We start from the raw sequence: 21765 nt of genomic DNA, 5'->3' as shown, positions 1-21765 counted from the left end.
TTTCTTCAAGAAATCCAGTGTTTCTGTTCTTACCAGCTTGTAAGAAAATGCTCTACGCTCTTAAAAAAGATCTTCTTAAACATGCTCTTAATAACCATGGGTATTTCTCCAATAATATCTGCTTCTCCAAAACAGTGGCCCTTGCCTTGTCATAAATATCTCAAATGGTCTCCTTCTCAGGGCTTGGTACAAGGATGCTTCCTCTCATCAGAAGACAATACATTTGGATTTTGTGAGTTGTGAGGCTCATGCCCATGATGGCAGACTTTTCAAGTCAAGCTTCTAGATTCCTTAACAGGATACACAATAGTTGGTTCCTGCTGTCATGTTGTTGGTAGCTGGCTTGGTTGGGCAGTTGTTGAGACCCAGACCCTATTATTAGCCATTCAGCCCCGCACTGCTATTTTATGTTTCATTGGCAACAGATCCAATCTGGTAGAAGCAGTACGTTTTGTCTCCAACCTGACCAGATGTGAAATCAACAGGGAGTGAGCTCTGAGTCTTTTCTGTTGATGGAAAGGTCTTGAGAGTTCCTCAGTTCAAATACCTTACTCCTCATTGCCTTTATTGTATTGTAGTGATTTCCTGTATCCTTGTGCTTTTCTAGATTGTTTGAGCAGTCACCTGCTAAGCTGGAACAAGCCTCCCTTGTCTGTTTTAATGTGACCTCCATTTCCCTGCTCATTAATTGCTAGTCCATGAATAGTCAAGTTTTTCTTGTTCTCTTATGCTGGTGAGTCCTCCAGCATCTCATGATCTGCCCAGTTCTAATAGTATCTAACCCAGGGTTCCCCAGTGTGGTGTTCATAGATACCACAAGACCTGCAGGCATCTCCCCTGGTGTCTACTAAGCTTTTCAGAAAGTAATCATGACCAATGAAAGGCATGGCTTTGGCTGCCCTTATTCATAAAAAAGTGTTTTCCATATAATAGCATCCATAGAGGATCTTGGCACCTTGTTTGGTTCCCTGCTCATTCACATGAACAGTGGATTCTAATCTGAAGAACCAGGTTTGTTTCTCCACTCCTCCATATGCAGCCTCCTGGGTGATCTTGGACTAGCCACAGTTTCCTCAGAACTCTCTGAGCCCCAACTTTTTCACAAAATTGCTGTTGTGGGGGAGGCAATTGGGAGCTGCTTTGGGACTCTTTGTAGTGGAGAAAAGCGGGGTGTAAAAACCAATTCTACTTCTTAGCTTGTGGTTTAATTCACCCTTCAGACTTTCCTTCCCCCTTTATTCCTCAGACTCGTTCTCACTCTCTGCCAGGCTTCCCTTCATTTCTCTTTATTCTCCTGAGAGTCTTTTTCAAAGTGAGAAGGGAGATTTTGGGTTTGGCTCTACCTTCCATGGCAGTTGTTTGGGGTGATTATCATCACTTCCTCTCACTTCCAAGATGCTCACAGGCTCAAAAGGCTTGGGGCATCCTGGTATTACCTTATGCCTTCCTTTGAACTTCACCTGACAAATGTTGTATCTCAGAAGGTCTAAATTCCTTGGTTTTGATCATCTGTTCTGACTTCTCCTGTGGGCTTTGATGTGACAAAATTTCACACGACCTCTGCAAATGTACATTCTCATTGTTTCAGAGGTCAGTCTGCAGGAAAAAAAGCTACTTTCGAGTCTAGTAGCATCTTTAGAGACCAACAAGATTTTTGGGTATAAGCTTTCGAGTATCTGAAGCTCATACCCTGAAAATATGGCTGGTCTCTAAGGTGTTCCTGGACTTGAATCTCAAATATGACATAACATGAAAATAGTGTGGGTGGGACGGGGAAAGAGATTAAGGCTTTCTGTCATTTCTCTCTTCATTAGCATTGTAAGACATAGAATCGGGAAGCCCATGTCATTTTGCCTATATTCAGTATTGTTTCCTAGTAAAAATGCGACAAAAAATGTTGGTGTTTGATGCTTCTTCTCTTGCATTTCGCAGGTAAGGAATTACACAGAATGTGCCTGTGTTCAAAGCCGACAAGTTATCACACCACCTACGGTGGGACAGCGCAGCCAGCTAAGAGTGGTGATTGTCAAAACGTATCTCAATGAGAATGGTTACGCTGTGTCCGGAAAGTGCGACCGAACCTGCAATACGCTTATCCCATTCCTTGTTTTCCTCTTCATAGTTACGCTTATCACAGCATGTGCCCAGCCATCTGCAATCATAGTAACACTCAGGTGAGAGGCATCTGAAACATTAGCAGTCACCTACTATAAAGCCAGTGTCTGTATCATCATCAGTTTTGGGGCAAGTCATGTTTAACACTCCTGAGTTAGGATGGGGTGCCTATTTGCATTTTACAAGTGAACTTGGAAGCAAGAAGGAAATGGAAAGTACAGAGGGACTGGGTTCACAGTTGGTGAATCCACTGAACCATTTTTCTGAAAAACCACCCTCAGGTGTTGGCATGGTAGACTCTTTGATTTGACTAATGTCCTTCAGCAGTTGTATCGTCAATTGCTTTATAAAAAAGCATTCACATTTCTAAATTCCTTCCTTTTGCAAAAATCTGACACATCACACAGAAACCCTAAGCATTTTTCTCATGGCTGCTAAGTTTTAGTTTAGAAAAAAACAACTAAGAGGGGATATAGCAGAAGGTGTTCAAAGTGGACAGACCTTTTTATTCCTGTCCCATAATACTTGAACTTGGGAGCACCTAATAGAGTTGATTCTGTACCATAGATTCAGGAAGGACAAAAGGAAGTATGTGAATTAATGGTTAATTTATGAAATACATAGCTAGAGGAGGCAGCGATTCTCGTGAGCACAGATACCATTTGAAGAGGGTAAGGCAAATTCATGAAGGATAGGTTCATCAACAGCTACTAACATAGTGAATAAAGGAAAGCCTTTGAATACTAGTGCTAGGATGGGAACACCTTGGCTTCTTGTACCCTGTTTGCTGACCTGCAAAGGCAGCTGGTTAGCTACTGTTTGAAAGCGGATTTTTGACAGTTCTATGTTATATAAAGTATTGTTGGACATTATCAGACATTGTGATTGTGCCAAGCAGAATCCCAGACTGCCAGAGCAAATTGGGAAATGTCAGATGCGTACAAAATAAATTTCCTTTAAAGAGGGGAAGGAGTGATACATCTATGTATTTTTAGCCTGCCCTACTTCTGAGGGGCTCAAGGTGGTACACTTAGTTCTCTCCTTCTCCATTTTATCCTCACAACAACCTAGGTTAGCATAACAGAGAGAGATGCTTGCCCAAGATCACCTAGTAAGTTTCATAGCAAACTGGAATTTAAACCTGGGCTTTTTCACTCCCAGTTCAACCCTCTAGCCCAGTGTTTCCCAACCTTTTTGACATCACGGTACCCTTGACCTCACTCTTCATATCTCACGATACCCCTGCCATCCCCCCACCTTCCCCTCCCAGTGCTCCTGCTTGCCACCCCCCCACCTTCCCCTCCCAGGACGAAGGGAAGCACTGGGGAGAGGGGGGTGCAGGAATTGGCTGCTGACCTTGCGGCAGGCTCTGCCTCCTGGGTCAGCTTCATGTCCTTGCTGGCCCCGGCGGGAGACACCACAAAAGTGAGGGGGGCCAGTAGCGTTGCCGCGGTACCCTTGGGACATGCTCACAGCACCCCCGGGTACCACAGAACCCTGGTTGGGTATCGCTGCTCTAGCCACTACACCATAAAGCTGACATGTCATCTTTTCACCTATATGTTACATAGAAGGGCTTGGCCACTGTTTACCTCTTTTGACAATTGTATTATTAACAATGTTTAAGAGTTTTTTAAGACCTCAAAATGGAAAGAGGTGGTCAGCCTTGTGAGTTTTATTGGATAGGAGGTTAGAATGTGGATTTGTTAGCCCACCCTGAATTCTTTAAAGATGGGAAAATAAAGGAATGGAAGATAAAGCAAGATGCACACATTTGTCGAGTCAGGCTACACAAGATGTTTTTCATTGTGGTCCCTCAGCTGCAGGCACATTTCTTTCTGTTGGTTCAGAGACTGATTTTCTGTTATACTGGCTTGGTGTCTGCTTGTGCAATATCTATGGCATTTGGGCAAATGGGTTCACTTTATTGGCTTATACAAAAAGGGGGGTTAAAGAAGTGCTTAAAGACTGAAGACAGGTACTTCACAGTGTTGTTATCCTAGTTTTAACTCTTTAAATTCTCTCCTGGGCCCTTTTCAGGTCAGTAGATGATGGTGAGCGGCCTTTTGCCCTCGGGATGCAGTTTGTCTTGTTAAGAACCCTGGGTAAGTTCTGAATCCTCATGAAGCCATGTTGAAAGTACAAAGGTACAACAGGGAGAAGCACAGAAGCAGTATTTAATTTAGCCCCATTCAGGTAAATTGCTTAGGACCCTTTCAGATTACCATTCTAAACTAAATGTTATCTGCTGTTGACCTGATTCTGAGTAAAGCAAAATGGAGCTGAGGTATCATACATGTGATTTCAATCCACTAATGGGCCCTCTCTAAAGTGATCTGAAATACTCTGGCCATTTCAAACAGTGCCACACTTTTTCTCCCTGCTTTTTTTGCATGGCATGTTCTTTTTTGGCCTTTTTAAAAACTAAGATTACTGCTATAGCGTTAATCTCAGTTCTATAGTACTAATCTCAGAATGTTTTTTAAAAGCTGAAAAAGAACACACCATGAAAAAAGGCATGAAAGAAGCGGTCCTGTTGGAAGCGCTCCAGACATTTTAAACAGCACACTGCAACGATTCAGAAGCGCAAGAAAGAACTGAAAACAGGAGAAAGCAGTTTTCATTTAAAAAAGGCTGAACCCTGGGATGCCAACAGGGCACAAGCGGCTTTGGAAAGATTTTAAAAATACGTGAGCAGCCAGAATGGTTGTGTCTAAAACGACACCAAAAATCCATTAGTAACTGGCTGATCAAATGGATTATCAAGGCAGTTTTGAAAGAGGCCTTGCTTAAAATTTGAGTCTGTCCTTGACTTCTGTACCATGTAGTTCATAAACCTCTTTCTCACAGTGTGTCTTGTTCCTTTTCTTAGTCATGTTTGGAGCATTTTAATTTTCATTGTACAGGAATCGCTTTACCAGAGTAGACTCACGTTACAATACTATACTTTGAATCCATTCCTGATTTAATAGCCTCCTGTTCCTAACCATTCTCCAATTCCAATTTATTTCAGCATACATTCCAACACCAATTTACTTTGGAGCAGTCATTGACACGACCTGTATGTTGTGGCAGCAGGAGTGTGGTGTACAAGGTTCATGTTGGGAGTACGATGTGACGTCATTTCGCTTTGTCTATTTTGGGCTGGCCGCTGGTCTCAAATGCCTGGGATTCTTGTTCATTTCCCTTGCCTGGTACTCACTGAAGTATAAAGAAGAGAAACTGCAAAGGCATAGGTGGAGGGATTCACCTATCCACACAGTGAGCGAGTTGGTGGCTAACTCTTCAGCTCAACAAAACTGTGCAAGGACTAGATCCTGCCCCACTTTCAGCTCTCGCGCTGAGCGTGTTGAAGATCTTGCTCTGAGCAGTGGAATGCACTATTTAGCACAGACATATCCTGGACCCCTTTCAGAAGCAATAAATGTCGCTGTTGACAAGGCTGTGGAAGAAGCTGCCACTGCTGCAATATAGGCCAGTTTTGGCCACCTCAGCTTGCTGTGTGTATGATCTATGTATGGCGCCTTTTGAAACACCTGTGCCTTCTCTTTCCTCATCTTATTTGCAAAAGATGATATTCCAACACAGCATAAAGCACGAAGCTGTGATTCATCTGAGGGCTGGCTCCCTCAGACCAACCCCAGGTTGCTCTTTCTTCCCTTGGAAATCTGAGTTTTGAGCTGTGTTCGTGAGGACTTCTGTTATGCCTGCTAAATCCTAACACGGTCAAATGAATTTTTACCATGGCAACACCTCCTTAATTGTGAAAGACTAAAGATGACTGACAGCAATGCATTGGAGATGTGATAGTAAAATGTATCCATGACTGGGGAGATGTGATTACTTTGTTTTCAAGCACAACTAAAACCTGTCTCTTATCTATGCATTTCTGACTGGCTTTTTGTCTTGGGACTTCCCCCCCCCCCCAAAAAAAAAATCTTTCATTCAACTGAACTGGAATATGAGTCATACCATGTACAATTAGCCTCCTTATGTCATTTATCCTGCAGTTCTACTAGAAGCCATACAGCAGTATATGTATATAGAGGAAAGGTCTGAAATGTTCAAATGTAATAACTTTAGCCTCACAATTTTCATTTAACTTCAGTATGCTCCATTTTTGTTTCGCACTTGGTTAGTAACAAATTAGCATACCGGTTACAAAACTGTAATGATAAAGCATGACAAACCAATATTTAAAGACAGGTTCATTCTTTGCATATTCTTGCAACTATTTATGGAATTATTCCTCTACTCTTTTCACATCAATTCTTCAGGTCCCAATTGAAAACAAACTTGGACGAGTGGCACCTCAAGGGGAATCTGAGTATTACAGTTTTTAGTATGGTACAGACTTTCCTTTTTATAAACACCTCAAAGGAAAAGTATTGTTCAACTGAGCAAGGATCCTCCTGAAACCACCAAGAAGCCAGCTATTTCATTAAATTTGTTGTTTAAATCCCATTGCATAAAAACAATTTCTGACCCACGTTTAAGGGTGCAGTTTAGAGACCATATGTTTATCAGTGAGATCATTCCCAGCTGGCCTACTTCTTTTGACCATTGTAAGATGGTTGCTTAGAAGTTCTACAGGTGCTAAATTGTTGTTAGCTCTGCCAGCTGACTGGTATCCTTCAGTAGTTGAGAAGGGGTTCCATTGCAGTATAGTTAGTTTTTCCTTCCTGCAGTTAAAGGGCTTCCAAATGAATTCAGTGCAGAGGGGGCTTCTGTGACTATTTTCCGGAAGCAGCTTCTGGTGTCACTGGCCATGCTGATCCTGAAACTCAGGGGATATTCACATGGTCTTTGATATAAGGTTGCTGTTAGGAAAAAATAAAGTCTGTCTAGCATACACATTCGTTTATGTATACCCTTCAGTTTTTTTGGGTTGCAATAGCCAGGAATCTGTTCAGGGAAAAATATATACCTGCATACAGGAAGAAAAATACTGTTTTGTTCTGTCTCATAATATAGAATGGAAGTACATTAAACAGTGGAAACAGTCAGAACTCAAGGTTGCTTGGCATCCTATTCAGAAACTAAGATTTTTGCTGCGAAGTGCATATGTAATTGCAAAGATCAAGTGATTTACTGGCTGGGAAAAGCGCAGGGAGGAGAGATGGGGGTGGAAAGTGAGCAAAAAAGGAATTTACAGCGCTAGTTGGTGGTTGAATGTCAGTTTTTTCAAGCCGTTGGTGCAGAGAGTCTGCAGTAGATCTGCACCTGTTTGGAAACGTTCTAAACTGAGCCATCCTATTGCAAACCTACTAATTTCAAACTTATGAACCAAACAAGAACTGGGCTAAGACTTGTATCTTTGATTCAGGCCATGTTTCTTGGACACGTCAGTCACTATGATTGCCAAAACTGCAGTGGGCCTTTAATTGTATCCCTTGGTCTGGTACTAAGTCACTGGTCCACTAACAGCATCATTTTCAGCTGTGGAAGAAGTACTCAAAACAGTCTTTTGGAGTAGCAAACAATATTTCAAAGTATTGTTTTTTCCTGTACATAAACATTAAGTCTTAATGTTTTGATATTGCAGTTATGTACATACAATATATAGGGAAGTAGACAGCCATAAGTAGTAACATAGATAAATGTCTATAACAGTATAAAGAGCTAATACTACTATACAAGCCTAATATTGCCTCTGTTGTTTTTAAAAAGATTCTTCTGCCTGTCTCCAGTCAATTCAGCGTTATCTTCTCCTTCACCATTTGAAACTTTCTCCCAAGTTGCCTCAGTGTTAACAGTCTGAGCATATCTATACATTTAAAAACATTGTGTAGTTCACAGATTAATAGTGCATCTTATTAATATCTTTATACTCAGATGCATGGTTGTAAGTTGGAGGGTGAAAAGCCCAGCCATTAGGATTCTAGCCCCCTTCCCATCCTTTATGAGGTAGGGAAGGAAAATGGTCTCTCCGCTGCAACACACTCAACTGAATGCATAACATGTTAACAAACATAAAGATCGGTCTGTCTGGTGCTAATAAAGTTTATGCTTCCAAGGGCACAAGAACTGATTTCAATAACTGCATGTTGTTACCTTATAGCATTCTAATTGTTTTCTAACAAAATAAATATCCATAATCATTAGGCTGAGCACTGTTGCCCTGGAAGCTGGCCATTTAGCTGCATTAAAGCAAAAATGAAACCAGTAGGCTTACCTGAAGTCCTGATTTTGTTTATAGCTCGGTCAATCTGTGCGTTCCTGGCCCTTGCCAAAGCTGCAAGTGTAACATATTGCTTCAGAATGTTAATGATTCCACTATATTGCTTTACAGCTCTGCTCAGCAATGGAGACAGACAAGCCATATTCTTGGAATTGTAAAATTTAGAAGATAATTAGGTTGGCACAAATCTTTTGTGCAGTGGACAGTTACTAAATGTATGCTTGAAACTTGCTGAAAAGATGCAATACTTCTGGGTGAAATGAAAAATTTTTTTACAGGGATGAATTAAAAGGAACTGTTCCAAGAAATATGCAATTTTGAATGTGTTACTTTGTTTTGCTGCTGCACACTCCCACTGAAGCAAGGCCACGTTGGCTTTTGACTTTGAATAAAACAGCAGTATCCTGTATATTATTACCAAAATGTGATGCCTGAACAGGAAACATTTTAGTATTAAGGGCAAGCTAGTTAAAAAGGCTGTGTTGGTACGCGAGTGTAAACAAAGGGAAGGCATTTGTATCAATTGTGCCTGTGATTAAAAAAAACTCATTTGGTGAACTTGTTTAATGTAAAGTAGGTTGGTTTAGATTTTTTAAAATGAATAGTTACTTCTCAGTGGAGCAACATTTTCAAAAATAATATTTTAAACTGCAAGATATTGCAAAACCAACAATATGTACAGGTTTTGTTCTGGAAATGTATTTGCAAGGGAACCCTTAAACACATAAGATTTTGAAATAAAAATGAGTTCTCATTAACAAATATTCTTTTATTGTGTGATAAATTACTCCAAGGAGTAGAACTATATCATTCTGAACATTGTATTTGTTTTGTAGTCATGGAAAGGAGGGGGAAGTAGAAAACTTTACGAGGAAGAATTGGAGATAGCGTCACAGAACCCTACCAACTGTTGCTCATGCTCTATTGGTGGCAAATAAACATTTGAATACAGATTCCAATTTACAATTGCAGATCCCTACCTGAAGTGGAGATCCCCTTCTCTGGATCAGGATGTCAGTGTTTTACTTGTTATATACTGTGTCTCACCAAAGCCAAAATTGTAACTTCATTTGCCACATGCTGGATTGTCTTTGTTTTAGAATGCTCCATTTGGGTCCTACTAGTGCCTACCTAACAGAACTAGGTAAGCACTAGGACCCAAACAAAGTGTTCAAAAACAAAGACAATCCAGCATGTTGCAAATGAAGTTACAATTTTGGTTTCTTCTTTTGGTGAGACACAGTATAGAAACCATGATTGTTCAGACAATATGCATTCCAAATGGAAACTTCAACCTATGGGTTGTATTCCAAATACTCCACCCAGCAAAGCTTGGCACAGCATTGTGTTCACAAAGGGAATATTTCATTGGCAGGATACAAGTCTCTCAGCCACACAGAGTACTGAGATACAATCCAGTGACTTAAATTTGGTCTTTCGTCTTTAGTGGCTTAAGCTACTGATTTTAAATTGCCTCAGTTCAAATAAATCTGTCTTGACTTTACACAAATTACAACTGTAAACAAAGTCACTATCATTCAGCTGTACCACACAGACACCAATCTTACATCTGAAGTGAAAGAGTTGTCAAATGACACAGAAACCTAATTTTTCATGAAGACTGAAGATAAGCTGTCGAGTATATTACCAAAGCAGCTTTCAAGGGGCAGTTTTACCTCTTAGAACTGTTAAGTACTATTGTCACAGCAGAAATTGAATGCACTGCACCAGAGCAGACTTGAATGGTGTTACAGTGACATCCAATGGCTGATAAGGAACGGCAATGCTGCTCCTCTCACTGAGCAATTTATGTGCCTTTGGAAGAAGATGTTAGTAAAATAAGAGTATGTGTGTGCTTCTGATAACATGTCTCAATCATGACCACGGAGACTGAAGTTATGACTTGCCCCTTCAGGGTCTGTCTGCTTTATCACACTTCCTTGTTTCTCCTAGTCAAGTTGTTGAACGATTCTACTTTTAGAAGTGGCAGGTTGCAAGGATAGACCTTTGTACTGGTTTATGTTATGTGGATACATTGAAATTATTGAGCTGTACATGTTCCCAGTTCCTTGCTCCATTATTTAAAATCCCAGTTAATACAATAGAACAAATCTTTGAAAAGTAACAGCTGCACACAACTCAATTTCCAGAAGCTTAAAAATGGAATTTTGGCTCAAATATATTGCCAAGTGAAAATATAGTGGTCACTATGAGTTCTTCAGTCCTAATTCTTAAAAGAAAAACAGCCTCAACTATTGATCACCAACGATGCAGTATTTAAAACAGTACCAAAGAAAAATGACCACTGGAAATTTCTTGAGACCCCAATTCAAATCTCAACTCCCCACTACCATATTTACTGTACCTGGCAATAATATTCACCTACCTTTAGGTCACTGTAAAGCTTACTGAAATAATGGTTCAAAACTCTGTAAAGCATCATACATCATTATTACGCATTATCAAAACATTTACTGCTAGATAATCATGTATTTCTGTTCCCACTCCTCTTAAGTTTTTATGCAGGGGTTCATAATCAAATTTGTTTATTCATTTTATAGAGGGTATCTTTCTATGACATTGCATTTTTGCAAGTTTTTTTTTATAATAGGCATAGTGGCTGTTTCAAGAAATATAGCTTCCAGATTTTCCTGAAGTCAGAATTGTTCTATAAATGTATTGCAGAATATTTTATAAAAACATAAGCCCTATAATATAAAAAAATTATATATATATATATATATATATATACACAAGCATTCATGACCATAAATAAGTTTGTTTTGTCACTCAGCTCATAACAAATACACGATAAACCACTCGGTTACTATTAACAAGTTTACAGAGTCTATCACAATCTTTTCCCGGAAGTCATTAAATGCCTATATAAAAGACATTTTTCAAAAACACCCTTTTCCCAATAACATACATAACACATAACCTTATGTATCAATTAGACACTGGAAAAACATGATTTTGAGATGATTTGTGTTGCTGTATTTTATGGTAGGTCGTTTGTTCTTTTTTGTCTAAAAATTTCAAACAGTATTCAAGCAGCCGAGAGAAGAAAAACTACAGCAAAGTTTAGCAATGAACTTTAGAAGGAATTGCGTATTAAAACAAAAAAAATTAGTGCTTTGTACATGCACTGTACATGATTTTTACCATGCCTCTCAACTGTTCAGTTCAAATGTACTACAGTGCTCAGGTGTATACTCATTTAATTATTCACTTTATTGGTTGATGGAGGCACAGGTGGAATTTCTTTTCTCTATTGAAATTAATGGCCAAAAGCTGGTAAACATGCCATGTAGTCTATGTGTGCCTTGGACATTCAAGGAGTCCTGTGTATAAGATGCATGACTACAGTCAAGCATTATGACTACAAAGATATAAGGGAACTGACTGCGCGGTCTTGCACTAGGATGTGCAAAAAGCAAGGGGGGCGGGGAATAGGAGCTGTGCCATGCGTTTCACGTCATAAAACAAGGCAAGTCCACTGTAAAACACAGCAGTAATACAGGCATATTTCTGCTTGCTCAGATGCCTTCTTGGAATTGGAGCTTCTTGGGAGAAGAACTGCATGATACTTCTCCGGTCTACAGAAGGACTTCTTTGAGCATGTCATGGCTCTCTTTTGATTAATGGAAACTACCATTCATTTGCAATAAAAAAGCATTTGAGAATTCAGAGCTTAATTAGCAAAACTCAGACTGTGACAAATGAAGACAATTTAACTCCTGTTATTAACCTTTCATTAGGAACGACCAAGGTAAGTCAGTCTGAATGTAAATATTTACATTTTAAAATTACTTCTGATTTGGATAACTGATCTTCACACTCCATGCTGCATCCTCCTTCTCTATCATCCTGCTTTATTGGATTGCTACTACATATCGTTAACACAGAAAGAATGCAAAGGATCAGATTAATAAAGGGCATGGCACACATTATAAAAGTGCAATATAATTTTACTCTGACATGAAATTCTGGTGGTTAAATTTTTCTCAAATCAAAAAAAATGTGTTGTTCAGACAACAAAAGTGGGCAGAAACATTCATTAGTGGGGAACCATTCTCAGAAGTAAGAAAATATAAAACTCCTGACTATTATTTGAGGAAGTCTTCATAGCAGTTTGGAAAATAGAGTTTGCACAGCAAAAATGACTTTAACAAATTTCCTTCCACTACCGCTAAACAATATAGCAGGTTTCATGATGTATGTGAAACACCCATTTCAAGTCTCATTAATTTGCTATGAAATACACTGATTATAAAATGTGGAATGTCAGTAGTCAGGATTACTTTTATTTTCCAACAAAGCCATAATAAAGAAAAATGTATATGGTTTGCATGACCTAATCAGAGGAAAGGGGGAATGAGGCACTGCCTTCTATAGCTATAAGCTGTGAAGATTCTTCCGGAAAATGTTCCCTTTTTCTCAACACCTTCTCAGTTTTATGCTCCATAATTGATGTGTTTAAAGCCCGATGAATTACTGCTTCATCTGAGTTTATGGGCAAGTAGATCTGTTCTTCAAAAATGTCTTCTGCAGAGTTACTGTCTGGGGCAGAATCTTTCTGAAAAATGCTAACTGGCTGTAAGATGAAGCTATGTTTAGACTCCAGCTTTGTCAAATCATTTCCACTATAATCCATTTCGAGACTAACTGTGTCTTCGTCCACGAGCAATGTTTTGCCTTGGTGACTATTCCAGTGTGTGGGATTTGGTTTCCTTTTTTCAGGAATGTCATTGCTTAATTCAAGAGTGCTGTTCTGACGTAACATAACTGCTCTTACAGCCAGGGCCCCCAAATCTGTTGGCATGATAGGCTGTTCCTCTTGGGCTGTCAACCAACTCGAACCTTCGTCTGATCCAGCAGAGCTCATTTCCAGCAAGGACAATGGTGTGGAGGATTCATCCAAATATCCACTGGGATGAGCAGTCGGAGTCTTTGCTCTTCCGTTATGCTCAGAGTAACTGTTCAGCAGTGCAAAGATTCTATCTATATCCTTCAAGTAATTTGTCCAGTCGTCAGGATTAAGTTGGTAGTCAATCCTGGGTTCATATAAGCTTTCGTTTATGCTGTACAAATCTTCCAGTCCTTGCCAGTTGACATTTTCCGTGAAGTTTGGCAATTTAGCCTTCCCATCCATGCCATAACTGTCCTCTGTAAGAAAAGATGAAGAAATGGTTGACAGCAGTCTAAAGTTCAAACACATTTGCTATTATCTTGTTTTCATGTGGCTTTGCTTTTTGACATCCCTCTTCACAGACATCCCTCTTCACAGTTTCAGTACATCAACTTACCATGGAAAAAGGAAAGAATGTAAAAGTCATATTATACACACACACACACACACACACACACACATACATGTACTGTAGATGTAAAAGGTGCACATTTAAAAACTTAACCAAGAAAGAGTCAAATGCAAATAGATGTAAAAAAATGACAGGAGCAGCCCACACCAAGAGCAGAGTGTACGTGTGGAAGTAGTTAACCTATCTGTTGGGAGCAGCAGTGGCGTAGTGGTTAAGAGCAGGTGTACTCTAATCTGGAGGAACCGGGTTTGATTCCCCGCTCTGCCGCTTGAGCTGTGGAGGCTTATCTGGGGAACACCTGTGCACTCCAACACACGCCAGCTGGGTGACCTTGGGCTAGTCACAGTTCTTCTGAGCTCTCTCAGCCCCACCTACCTCACAGGGTGTTTGTTGTGAGGGGGAAGGGAAAGGAGTTTGTAAGACCCTTTGAGTCTCCTTACAAGAGAGAAAGGGGGAATAGAAATCCAACTCTTCTTCTCTTATTGAAGCTCTACTTCCTGACTCAACCAAGCCCTCCTAATCCTTTTTAAAATCAAAACTGAGGAAGTCTCAGCTTTTGGCCTGCATTTAATACATTCAGTAAAGAAAATCAGCACAGCAATTATTTTATTTTTCATGTTAAACTACACAGTTCAACATGTTTAAGGCTTCACAATAAAAATTAATACATGGTGTTCCATTAGGAAAATAGCCACACCTAGTTAGAAGGTTGCATCCATCCCCATGACTTTCTCCATTATACCCTTGTGAATGGCCAAATTCTTAACTTCACAGCAAAGTAGGCTGAGAACAGGAACAGTTGGATGTTGTGCATTTTCTGGCCATGGTTTGGAAGTTTTTGATCCTAATGTTTTGCCCAGATCTATGGCTGGCATCTTCAGAGGCATGTTACAGTAAGATGCATTTCTTTCTGTGGCACAATGTAGAGTGATTATGGTGGGGTATATGTTTTGTTTAATCGAAAAATGTAGAAAGAGCTTGCATATTGGGTCGCCAAGGGTCGAGAATGACTGAATGGATATCATCATCATCATCATCATCATATATTTTGTCCACCTCACAGGGTGGGTACATTTTCATTTGTTTGGGTGAAATTCATTAACAGTTGCATTTACAATCACATTCACAACTGCATATGCAATCACGAAACATTCGCAGAGAAACGTGAAATGTTAGGAGCGAAACATGTAGGCAAAACATTAGGAACAAAAACTATTCCCGATTTTTCCACTGCCATGGGTACACAGCACAGAAAACCCACAATACCCAATTGATTCTGGCTGTGAAAGCCTTCCACAATACAATAACAGCAATCTTTTAAAGGATTTTTAATGTGCCTAACAAAACATAGAGGCAAGGTTTTGTATAGCATGATACTTTTCCAGCAGCAAATCAGCCAATATTATGAGAACACCAACAAAGCCATTAATGATGCAAGAAGATTAAAGGCAAAGGACTCCTCTTGTGTACTCTTTTTGGACATAGTCACACCACTGTTCTTCTCATTTTAAGGAAGATCAGTTTTCATAAGGTAAAAAGGAGTACAAGAAAACTGTGCTCAGGTCATTTTGGAAAGAAATGAGAGATTGTCCCCAAAGGGTCACTTCTGCACAGACCATTTGGGAACATTTTAAAAGGAACTGTTTTGGCTTTTTTCTCCCACACAGTACAGGAAAATTAAGCATTTCAGATGAAAACGGTTCTTTGCAAGTAAGATCTATCACCCATACTGGTTGAGGTCACACTTGGAGAAGCACTGGGTGTGAACAAGGTCTTGGCGAATGGATGGATTGTAAGCTAAATAGGATGCAGCAGCAAAACAGGCCAATGTGATCTTAGGGTGTATCAACGGAGGTTTAACATCCAAATCACAAGATGTCATAGTCCTGCAGTATACTGCATTAGTCAGGCTTCATCTGGAGCATTTGGTACAGTTCTGGAGGCCTCACTTAAAAAAGGATGGGGACAGAATGGAGCAAATGTGGAGGAGAGCAACGAGGATGATCAAGGGCCTGGAGACCAAGCCCTACGAGAAATGGATGAGGGACTTGGGAGCAGTGGCATAGTGCCAATGCGGAGGGGGTACAAAACCGGGCTGGAAGAGCATGGGTGGGGGGAGATCAGGTAGATCTTTGGCAGTGTGTCATTTCCCCCTTTTTATTTTCAGGAAGGCAGCTTCAAAGTTATGGAGACTCTACATGCGCGCCTATGTGGCAATTTTTGTATCAAGTCTCCGTAGCTTCGAAGCTGCCTCCCTGAAAATAAAAAAAGGGAAAGCCACATGTTGATGAAATCGGCAGGCAAAGCCGAGTTGATTCATGTACTTAAATCAGTGAAAGGTCACCCAGCAGTGATCCCAGCAGAGAAAATGTCCCTGGGGAAAATTACATCCCGCAGAAAACATTTTCAGATTTCAAAACGTTTTATTTTTGTTGTGAAGAATGGACCAAGGTCTCTGTAATGATGAAGGGAAAGGTAAGATAATCTCGCATTTTTGAACAAGAGGAATAACAAGAGGTGAATCGAGGGGAAACTCTGCCCGGGGCATGTGTGTGCCCTGCACCACTGCTGCGCCGCCGCCTGCCCCCACCCCATTCCAGAACGCCCCTGCCATGCCTCCTCCATATGGCTCTGCCATGGGTCCACCCAGGCGTCATGTTCCACCCTGCCCCGTTGGTGCTACACCTCTGGGAATAACTCAATAACAGCCATACATGCTCCTTTTAACTCCAGGTACTGCAGTGGCTTCTGGATGATCTATTTCCTGATGGGAGAGGTGTCTATGGGTAGTAGACAAACACACATCCCAATTTTTCCACTGCCAGGAGATCTCTCACAGATTGGGAAAGAAAATGAAAGATCACCCCAGTATCTTCAATGAGTGGCTCTTGTTAAAACCCCAGGCATACCAACTGCTGCTAGTTGGGGTTTGATTTAATGGACTGTTAATGTGGCACATCACTGTCAGATAAAAATGTTACAGAGGTTAACACACACTATCTCTAACATGCTTTCATTACCTCAGATTCTGGAATTCCAGCAAACAAATATTTGTCACTTGTTCAATGGCACACTTAACTGTAATATGTTCTGATTTTCAGCCTAATTTGTGGCTGATTTCAACAGCAGAAAACTATGCACTTCATGTCCATTATGAATCTTCACAGAAGAAGAAATATAGAGACACCCCCCCCCACTTACTAATTTGCAACTTGTTATCAAGTCCTGTTACATTCAGTAGATTAAAAACATTATGAAGAGCGACATTCAAGAGTTCAACTGTGCAAAATTTCGAGGTGTTCATCTTATGTCTGAGATAGAAGTGTCAGAGATAAAGGTTTTCTCTTAAGAGATCTGACTGGCCTAGCTAGAGGAAATCTTTGAGAGAAGATGCAATCCAGTAGACATACAATTATCTGAAAATAAACCCCATTGAACACAATGGGATCCACATGTGAGAATATGTGAATGGAATCAGGCTCAATTAAGTCTTGTAATCAGTACAGTTTGTTTGTTTTATTCGATTTATATCCTGCCGGCCCCTCTAGGGCTCAGGGCGGTTATGAGTAAACTGCATGGCCTTTGCTTATGTATCTTTACATCACATATTACAAAACAGAAATTGAGGGGTCTGTTCCAAGTCAAAGCTTCTTCCAGTGCCTAAGTATATACTTCTGTCAAATTGTTAGCATACTTTAAATCTTATATATAAGGCCCCAGGCTAGCCTGATCTCCTCAGATTTCAGAAACTAAGCAGGTCAATCCTGCTTAATATTTGGATGAGCAACCTCCAAGGAATACCAGGGTCCTGATGTGGAAGCAGGCAGTGGCAAACTAGCCTCTCAATGCCTTGAAAACCCTACCGGGTTGCCAAAAGTCAGCTGTGACTTGATGGCACAAAAAATGGTGAGCATATCCAATGGTCAATGGTTCCAATATATGAAAAGTTTCCAGATAAATTTTGCACTTATTTAGAAGAGGACACTTCTTATCAGCCACACAGAACAGCTAAAGAATTAGCTGGAAAGATACTTTTGGTATATAACTTAAACCTTAAAAACCCTTGAACTCCTGATTATCATCTATGCAGTTTCACTAGCAGTTTTAGTGTGGAAACATTTTAATTAATATATTTAACTATGGCTTTGTGTATGTTTGTATTTTGTAATCTGCCTTGAGCATTGTGGAAAGGCGGGATATAAATATAAAAAATTTAAAATAAATTTATGAGAAGGTAGTTAAACTGAGCTAAGGGGAGTCAGAAGGAATTTGACTCTCACTAAGTACACCAGTCAAATGAATCAGCTTCTAGTTTGGTTTTTAAATAAAAAAGCTTGATATTACCATATTGACTGAAAATGTGAACCTCCATTTATTTTTTTCATTAACCTTTCTACTCAACTATTAGTATCATTTTTTTAAAAAAAATCATATCTTTGATCCTGCAGTAATTAGCTGAATTATCCTTAAATTTCCAAGAAAAAAAATACCATCCACACATCAGCAAAATGTAGAAATATACACTTAAAACAATGTTTGTTTCCAGCACTAGCACGTCTCCCACTACGGACTTTGGAAATGGGATTGTTCTACAGAACTGGCTTCAATAGAGGCCAGCTTGGAATTGCTCAGAGTAGGACAAATAAACAGGAGAAAATAATACAGCAAATTTCTACTACTAGACAGAAAAGTAAAAGTCATGGCAGAAATTAGAGTAGTAATTACAAGCTACCTGAAAGTAACAGCAAGAAAACTATAAGATTTATTTCTAACATTAGAATAACGCTGCCGGCCTTGAAAGAGGCCGATCACTGCCGGCGCAGCCCTTTATAGGATGCCAGGCCCTCGTCATGTGGCAGTTACACGCCACATGACTGCCTCAGCCGGCAGCAGGAAGGAGGTATTGCACTCCTTCCTCCCCCGCCGCAACGGCGTCGCCAGGCTGAAGCCTGGGACGCGATTTATTTCTTACATTAGAATAATGCTGCAAACAGGTTTGTGAAACATGATTATAACGTTCCACTGATTCACTCAAACAAGTATTATTTGAAAGTCAGCCTTTTATAGCCATGGTAGTCTCCCATTCTAGCACTAAACGCATCAGTCTCTACAAATTTTCAGTAGTGCTACAGCATTCCATTCTATTAAATACAAACTTGTTCTTTCTGTTACAAGCAAAAATTATGGTTTACATATCACTTGTCGAAATGGTACTTAAGCATCCAAATATCCTGGCTGAGGTCCAAATTTTGGAAGTCAGTACCTATATAACCACAGCTTTGAAAATACCAATTCGTATCACATAGTTAATTGTTATGCAGTGTATTGTATTTGTTTAACTACCGTATATTTGCTAATAGTGACTATAACAACCAAGCACTTCTTTGTGAGCATGTTTTAAAATACAAGTTCTAGGGAATGGTATATTGCTGTAACAGAAACAAGCACTTCCACTTTCACAGGCAATAAAAAGAATCACATGAAACAACATACCTTTCAAAGGAGTGTGCATAATAACTGTGCTGCCCCTTCTCCCCCCAGTTTAAGATGGTGATGAATGAATTTCCTAACACAGCAGCAGGATTAATGTAAAATGAGCCATGTGGGGTTGCAGAAAGAGTGATGCAAAATGTACCGAGGTAAGAGGCCATGTGAATAAAATTGGTAAAACCAATGGCTGGGTGATCTACACTGTTAGGCACTCATTCAGCAAAAGCTATGCAAGATGCAATGCACAGAATGCAGGCATTAGTTGAAATGGATTGGGCCATGCAATTATTTGGAAAGAAGCTGCTGAGGAGAATAATAAAGGGTTGGATACCTGTGTGGATCATAGCTTCCTCCATCTTTATTTCCTGATATAGGAAAATACAAGAGTAACTTTTGTTAGTGTTTAGATTTGGTAAAAATCATTCACAATGTAGCTTTCCATGCACAGCATCTAATTCCTAAAAAGAAATTTATTGTGTTATAAATAGGTAAAGTGAAAGTCCAACAAAGATACCAGGTAAGGAATGCTCTAGAAATATTCTAAAGCAGAAAATGTAAACATAATCAATGATAAGAGAGGGGTGGGGTGTTTTTTTTTGTAAAAGAAACAAAGCAAAACTTTTGAAAAATTGAATTTTAAAAAACTGAGTCAACTGAAGGGAAGTTTAACTGAGATAAGGGGGCGGCAGGGACTCACCACAGCCGACATTTGCCACCAGGGGAAGGGCGGCGTGCTCCCCTTCCCTTCCAGCTCGTCTGGGGGGCGGGCCAGTCCCCTTGGGATAAGATCAGCAAAGGCAAGCCTGCTGACTGGTGGGCAACTGGCACGAGGGCGCAGCGCCTCGGCGTCATTCGTCCGGGCTGCCTCCTCGCTATATAAGGCGGGGGTGGGGCTCACGCAGGCCCTCTTTTGCCCCGCCATCTTGGGGAAAGGCTGCTGTTCTAAGGATCCAGTTGTTTGGGGCTTGAGGCTCAGTATTAAGGCATGATGCCCTTTGGCAGGGCTGATCCCTTGGGAAATTCCTCTTTTGTCATGGGCAAAATTACAGCTGTGTTGCTCACAAATAAATGCAAAGAAGATGGTCTCTGGTCTCACTCTGTCTTGTGTGAATACCAGGTCAACAGAGGTCTGGAAAGCATAATTTAGAAGGCACTTCATAAGGCACATTCTACCATTTCCCTGGTAGCTGGGAAAAGAAAAAGAATCTTTAAGAAATTCAAAGCAGCTTAAAAGAATTTGTTGTTACCTGTGTTTAGTCCCTTTGGCCTTGGATTGCACTGCTTATAACCTTGGCAACTTCGTAGCTCCATCAGTTGTATGTGTAATTGGTTCAAAATGCCTCTTTCTATGGTATGTACAGTATTGGTCAGCTTGATACCAATAGGAAAAAATATGATTTTATTAGCATCTTCAATGGCATTGCATACAATGGATATGATCTTCAAGCTATTTATAAACCCACACAATTGCACTGAAGCCAACTTATGGCTGTTTAGTGCATAACATTTGCACCACACTATTTCCATACTAAGTATATAAATCTTTCCCTGCTGCATTTGGCACAAGTACAAAGTGTCACACCAGAGGGACCATGGGTCAGCTGAAGTGCATGTGATTTGAATGCAGAAGGCCACATGTTCTAGCTCTGATATGTCCTGTAAAAGGATCCCAGGTGGCAGGTTTGGGAGAACCACTGCCAGTCAGAGGAGACACTATTACAATCCAACAAACCAATGGCAGCTTTACAAGTGACCACTTAGCCTTGAATGCAAGCATACAGGCTTAACTAACTTGAGGATGATGCTTTGTTTCTGAGAAGTTTTCAAAATGAATGTACCTGGTAGGGGTCAGTATTCATGTCAAAATACTCCAAGAATCCTGTAGCAAACTCACAGAAGAGGAAGTTATGTGTTTCATTAACTGTTCGCAAACACCAGTAAGTGTTGTTGTTTGAGCTTGTGCAAGCACAAAATGATCCCACTGTTGGAAGGGAAGAAGACAGCCTTAAGCAAACTATAGCTGGGTATGTCAATTCACCTCCATCTAGAAAGGGCAGTTCATACACAGAAAAACAGATCCACCTTATGCATTCAGTCTTTAGAATGTTATTAGAGAATGATGCTTTGGGATATCGGTTTTGTGGTTTTGCATCTGAAAATTACAAATTACACATTTAGCAAAGGCTCATAGGTATGTTGTTGAAATGCTCACCATAACTTGAAAAGATAGTCCAAGGCAGGACTGGGACCTGCTAAAAGAAGGACCCCCGAGGCCTCTGTGCAGGCTATGCAGAGGCAATATGACAGGGTCCCCGCCCCTGAGCCCTGCCCCCCGCCAAGCCATGGGGGGTTTGTGGTAGCGGGGCCCTCTGGGGGTGTGCAAGAGAGGGGGTCTGGGCGCTATTTTGCCTATTTAGCAGGGTCAGCGCTGGTTTGGATGGGAGATCTGCCAAAGAAGCCTAGGGTTGCTATGCAGAGGCAGACAATGGCAAACCACCTTTGAATGTCTCTTGCCTTAAAACCCCCATGGGTTCTCATAAGACACCTGCAACCAGACAGCATGTTCCACCCCCACCACCAATATGAATGGATTTCATTTTATAGAACTACATTTAAAAACCCTATAATTTGATTATTAAATTCAAGTTTTTTAAA

At 40.4% G+C, this 21765-nt stretch overlaps 2 protein-coding genes across 11 annotated transcripts in view; one reads left to right on the top strand and one right to left on the bottom strand.

Moving 5' to 3' along the window:
• The window catches only part of SLCO5A1 (solute carrier organic anion transporter family member 5A1), a 62144-nt gene extending 53090 nt beyond the window's left edge, over positions 1–9054 (top strand). For all 3 annotated transcript variants that reach the window (XM_048507163.1, XM_048507161.1, XM_048507162.1), the window contains 3 exons: positions 1933–2174; positions 4156–4220; positions 5129–9054. In XM_048507163.1, coding sequence (XP_048363120.1) covers positions 1933–2174; positions 4156–4220; positions 5129–5589 — 768 coding nt within the window. In that variant the 3' untranslated portion in view covers positions 5590–9054. The remainder of the gene's footprint in view (positions 1–1932; positions 2175–4155; positions 4221–5128) is intronic.
• Positions 9055–12249: 3195 nt separating this feature from the next.
• The window catches only part of SULF1 (sulfatase 1), a 111352-nt gene continuing 101836 nt past the window's right edge, over positions 12250–21765 (bottom strand). For 7 of the 8 annotated variants that reach the window (XM_048507152.1, XM_048507156.1, XM_048507153.1 and 4 more), the window contains 3 exons: positions 20949–21091; positions 20358–20481; positions 12250–13465 (listed from right to left, as the gene is read on the bottom strand). In XM_048507152.1, coding sequence (XP_048363109.1) covers positions 12654–13465; positions 20358–20481; positions 20949–21091 — 1079 coding nt within the window. In that variant the 3' untranslated portion in view covers positions 12250–12653. Of the gene's footprint in view, positions 13466–19441; positions 19476–20357; positions 20482–20948; positions 21092–21765 lie in introns of all 8 variants that reach the window. The other variant, XM_048507160.1, reaches the window with a different exon arrangement.

The sequence above is a fragment of the Sphaerodactylus townsendi genome, linkage group LG09, assembly GCF_021028975.2.
Source record: "Sphaerodactylus townsendi isolate TG3544 linkage group LG09, MPM_Stown_v2.3, whole genome shotgun sequence".
Lineage (NCBI taxonomy): Eukaryota > Metazoa > Chordata > Lepidosauria > Squamata > Sphaerodactylidae > Sphaerodactylus > Sphaerodactylus townsendi.
Note: the sequence above shows the minus strand (reverse complement) of the source record. Positions and strands in the feature narration are given on the sequence as shown.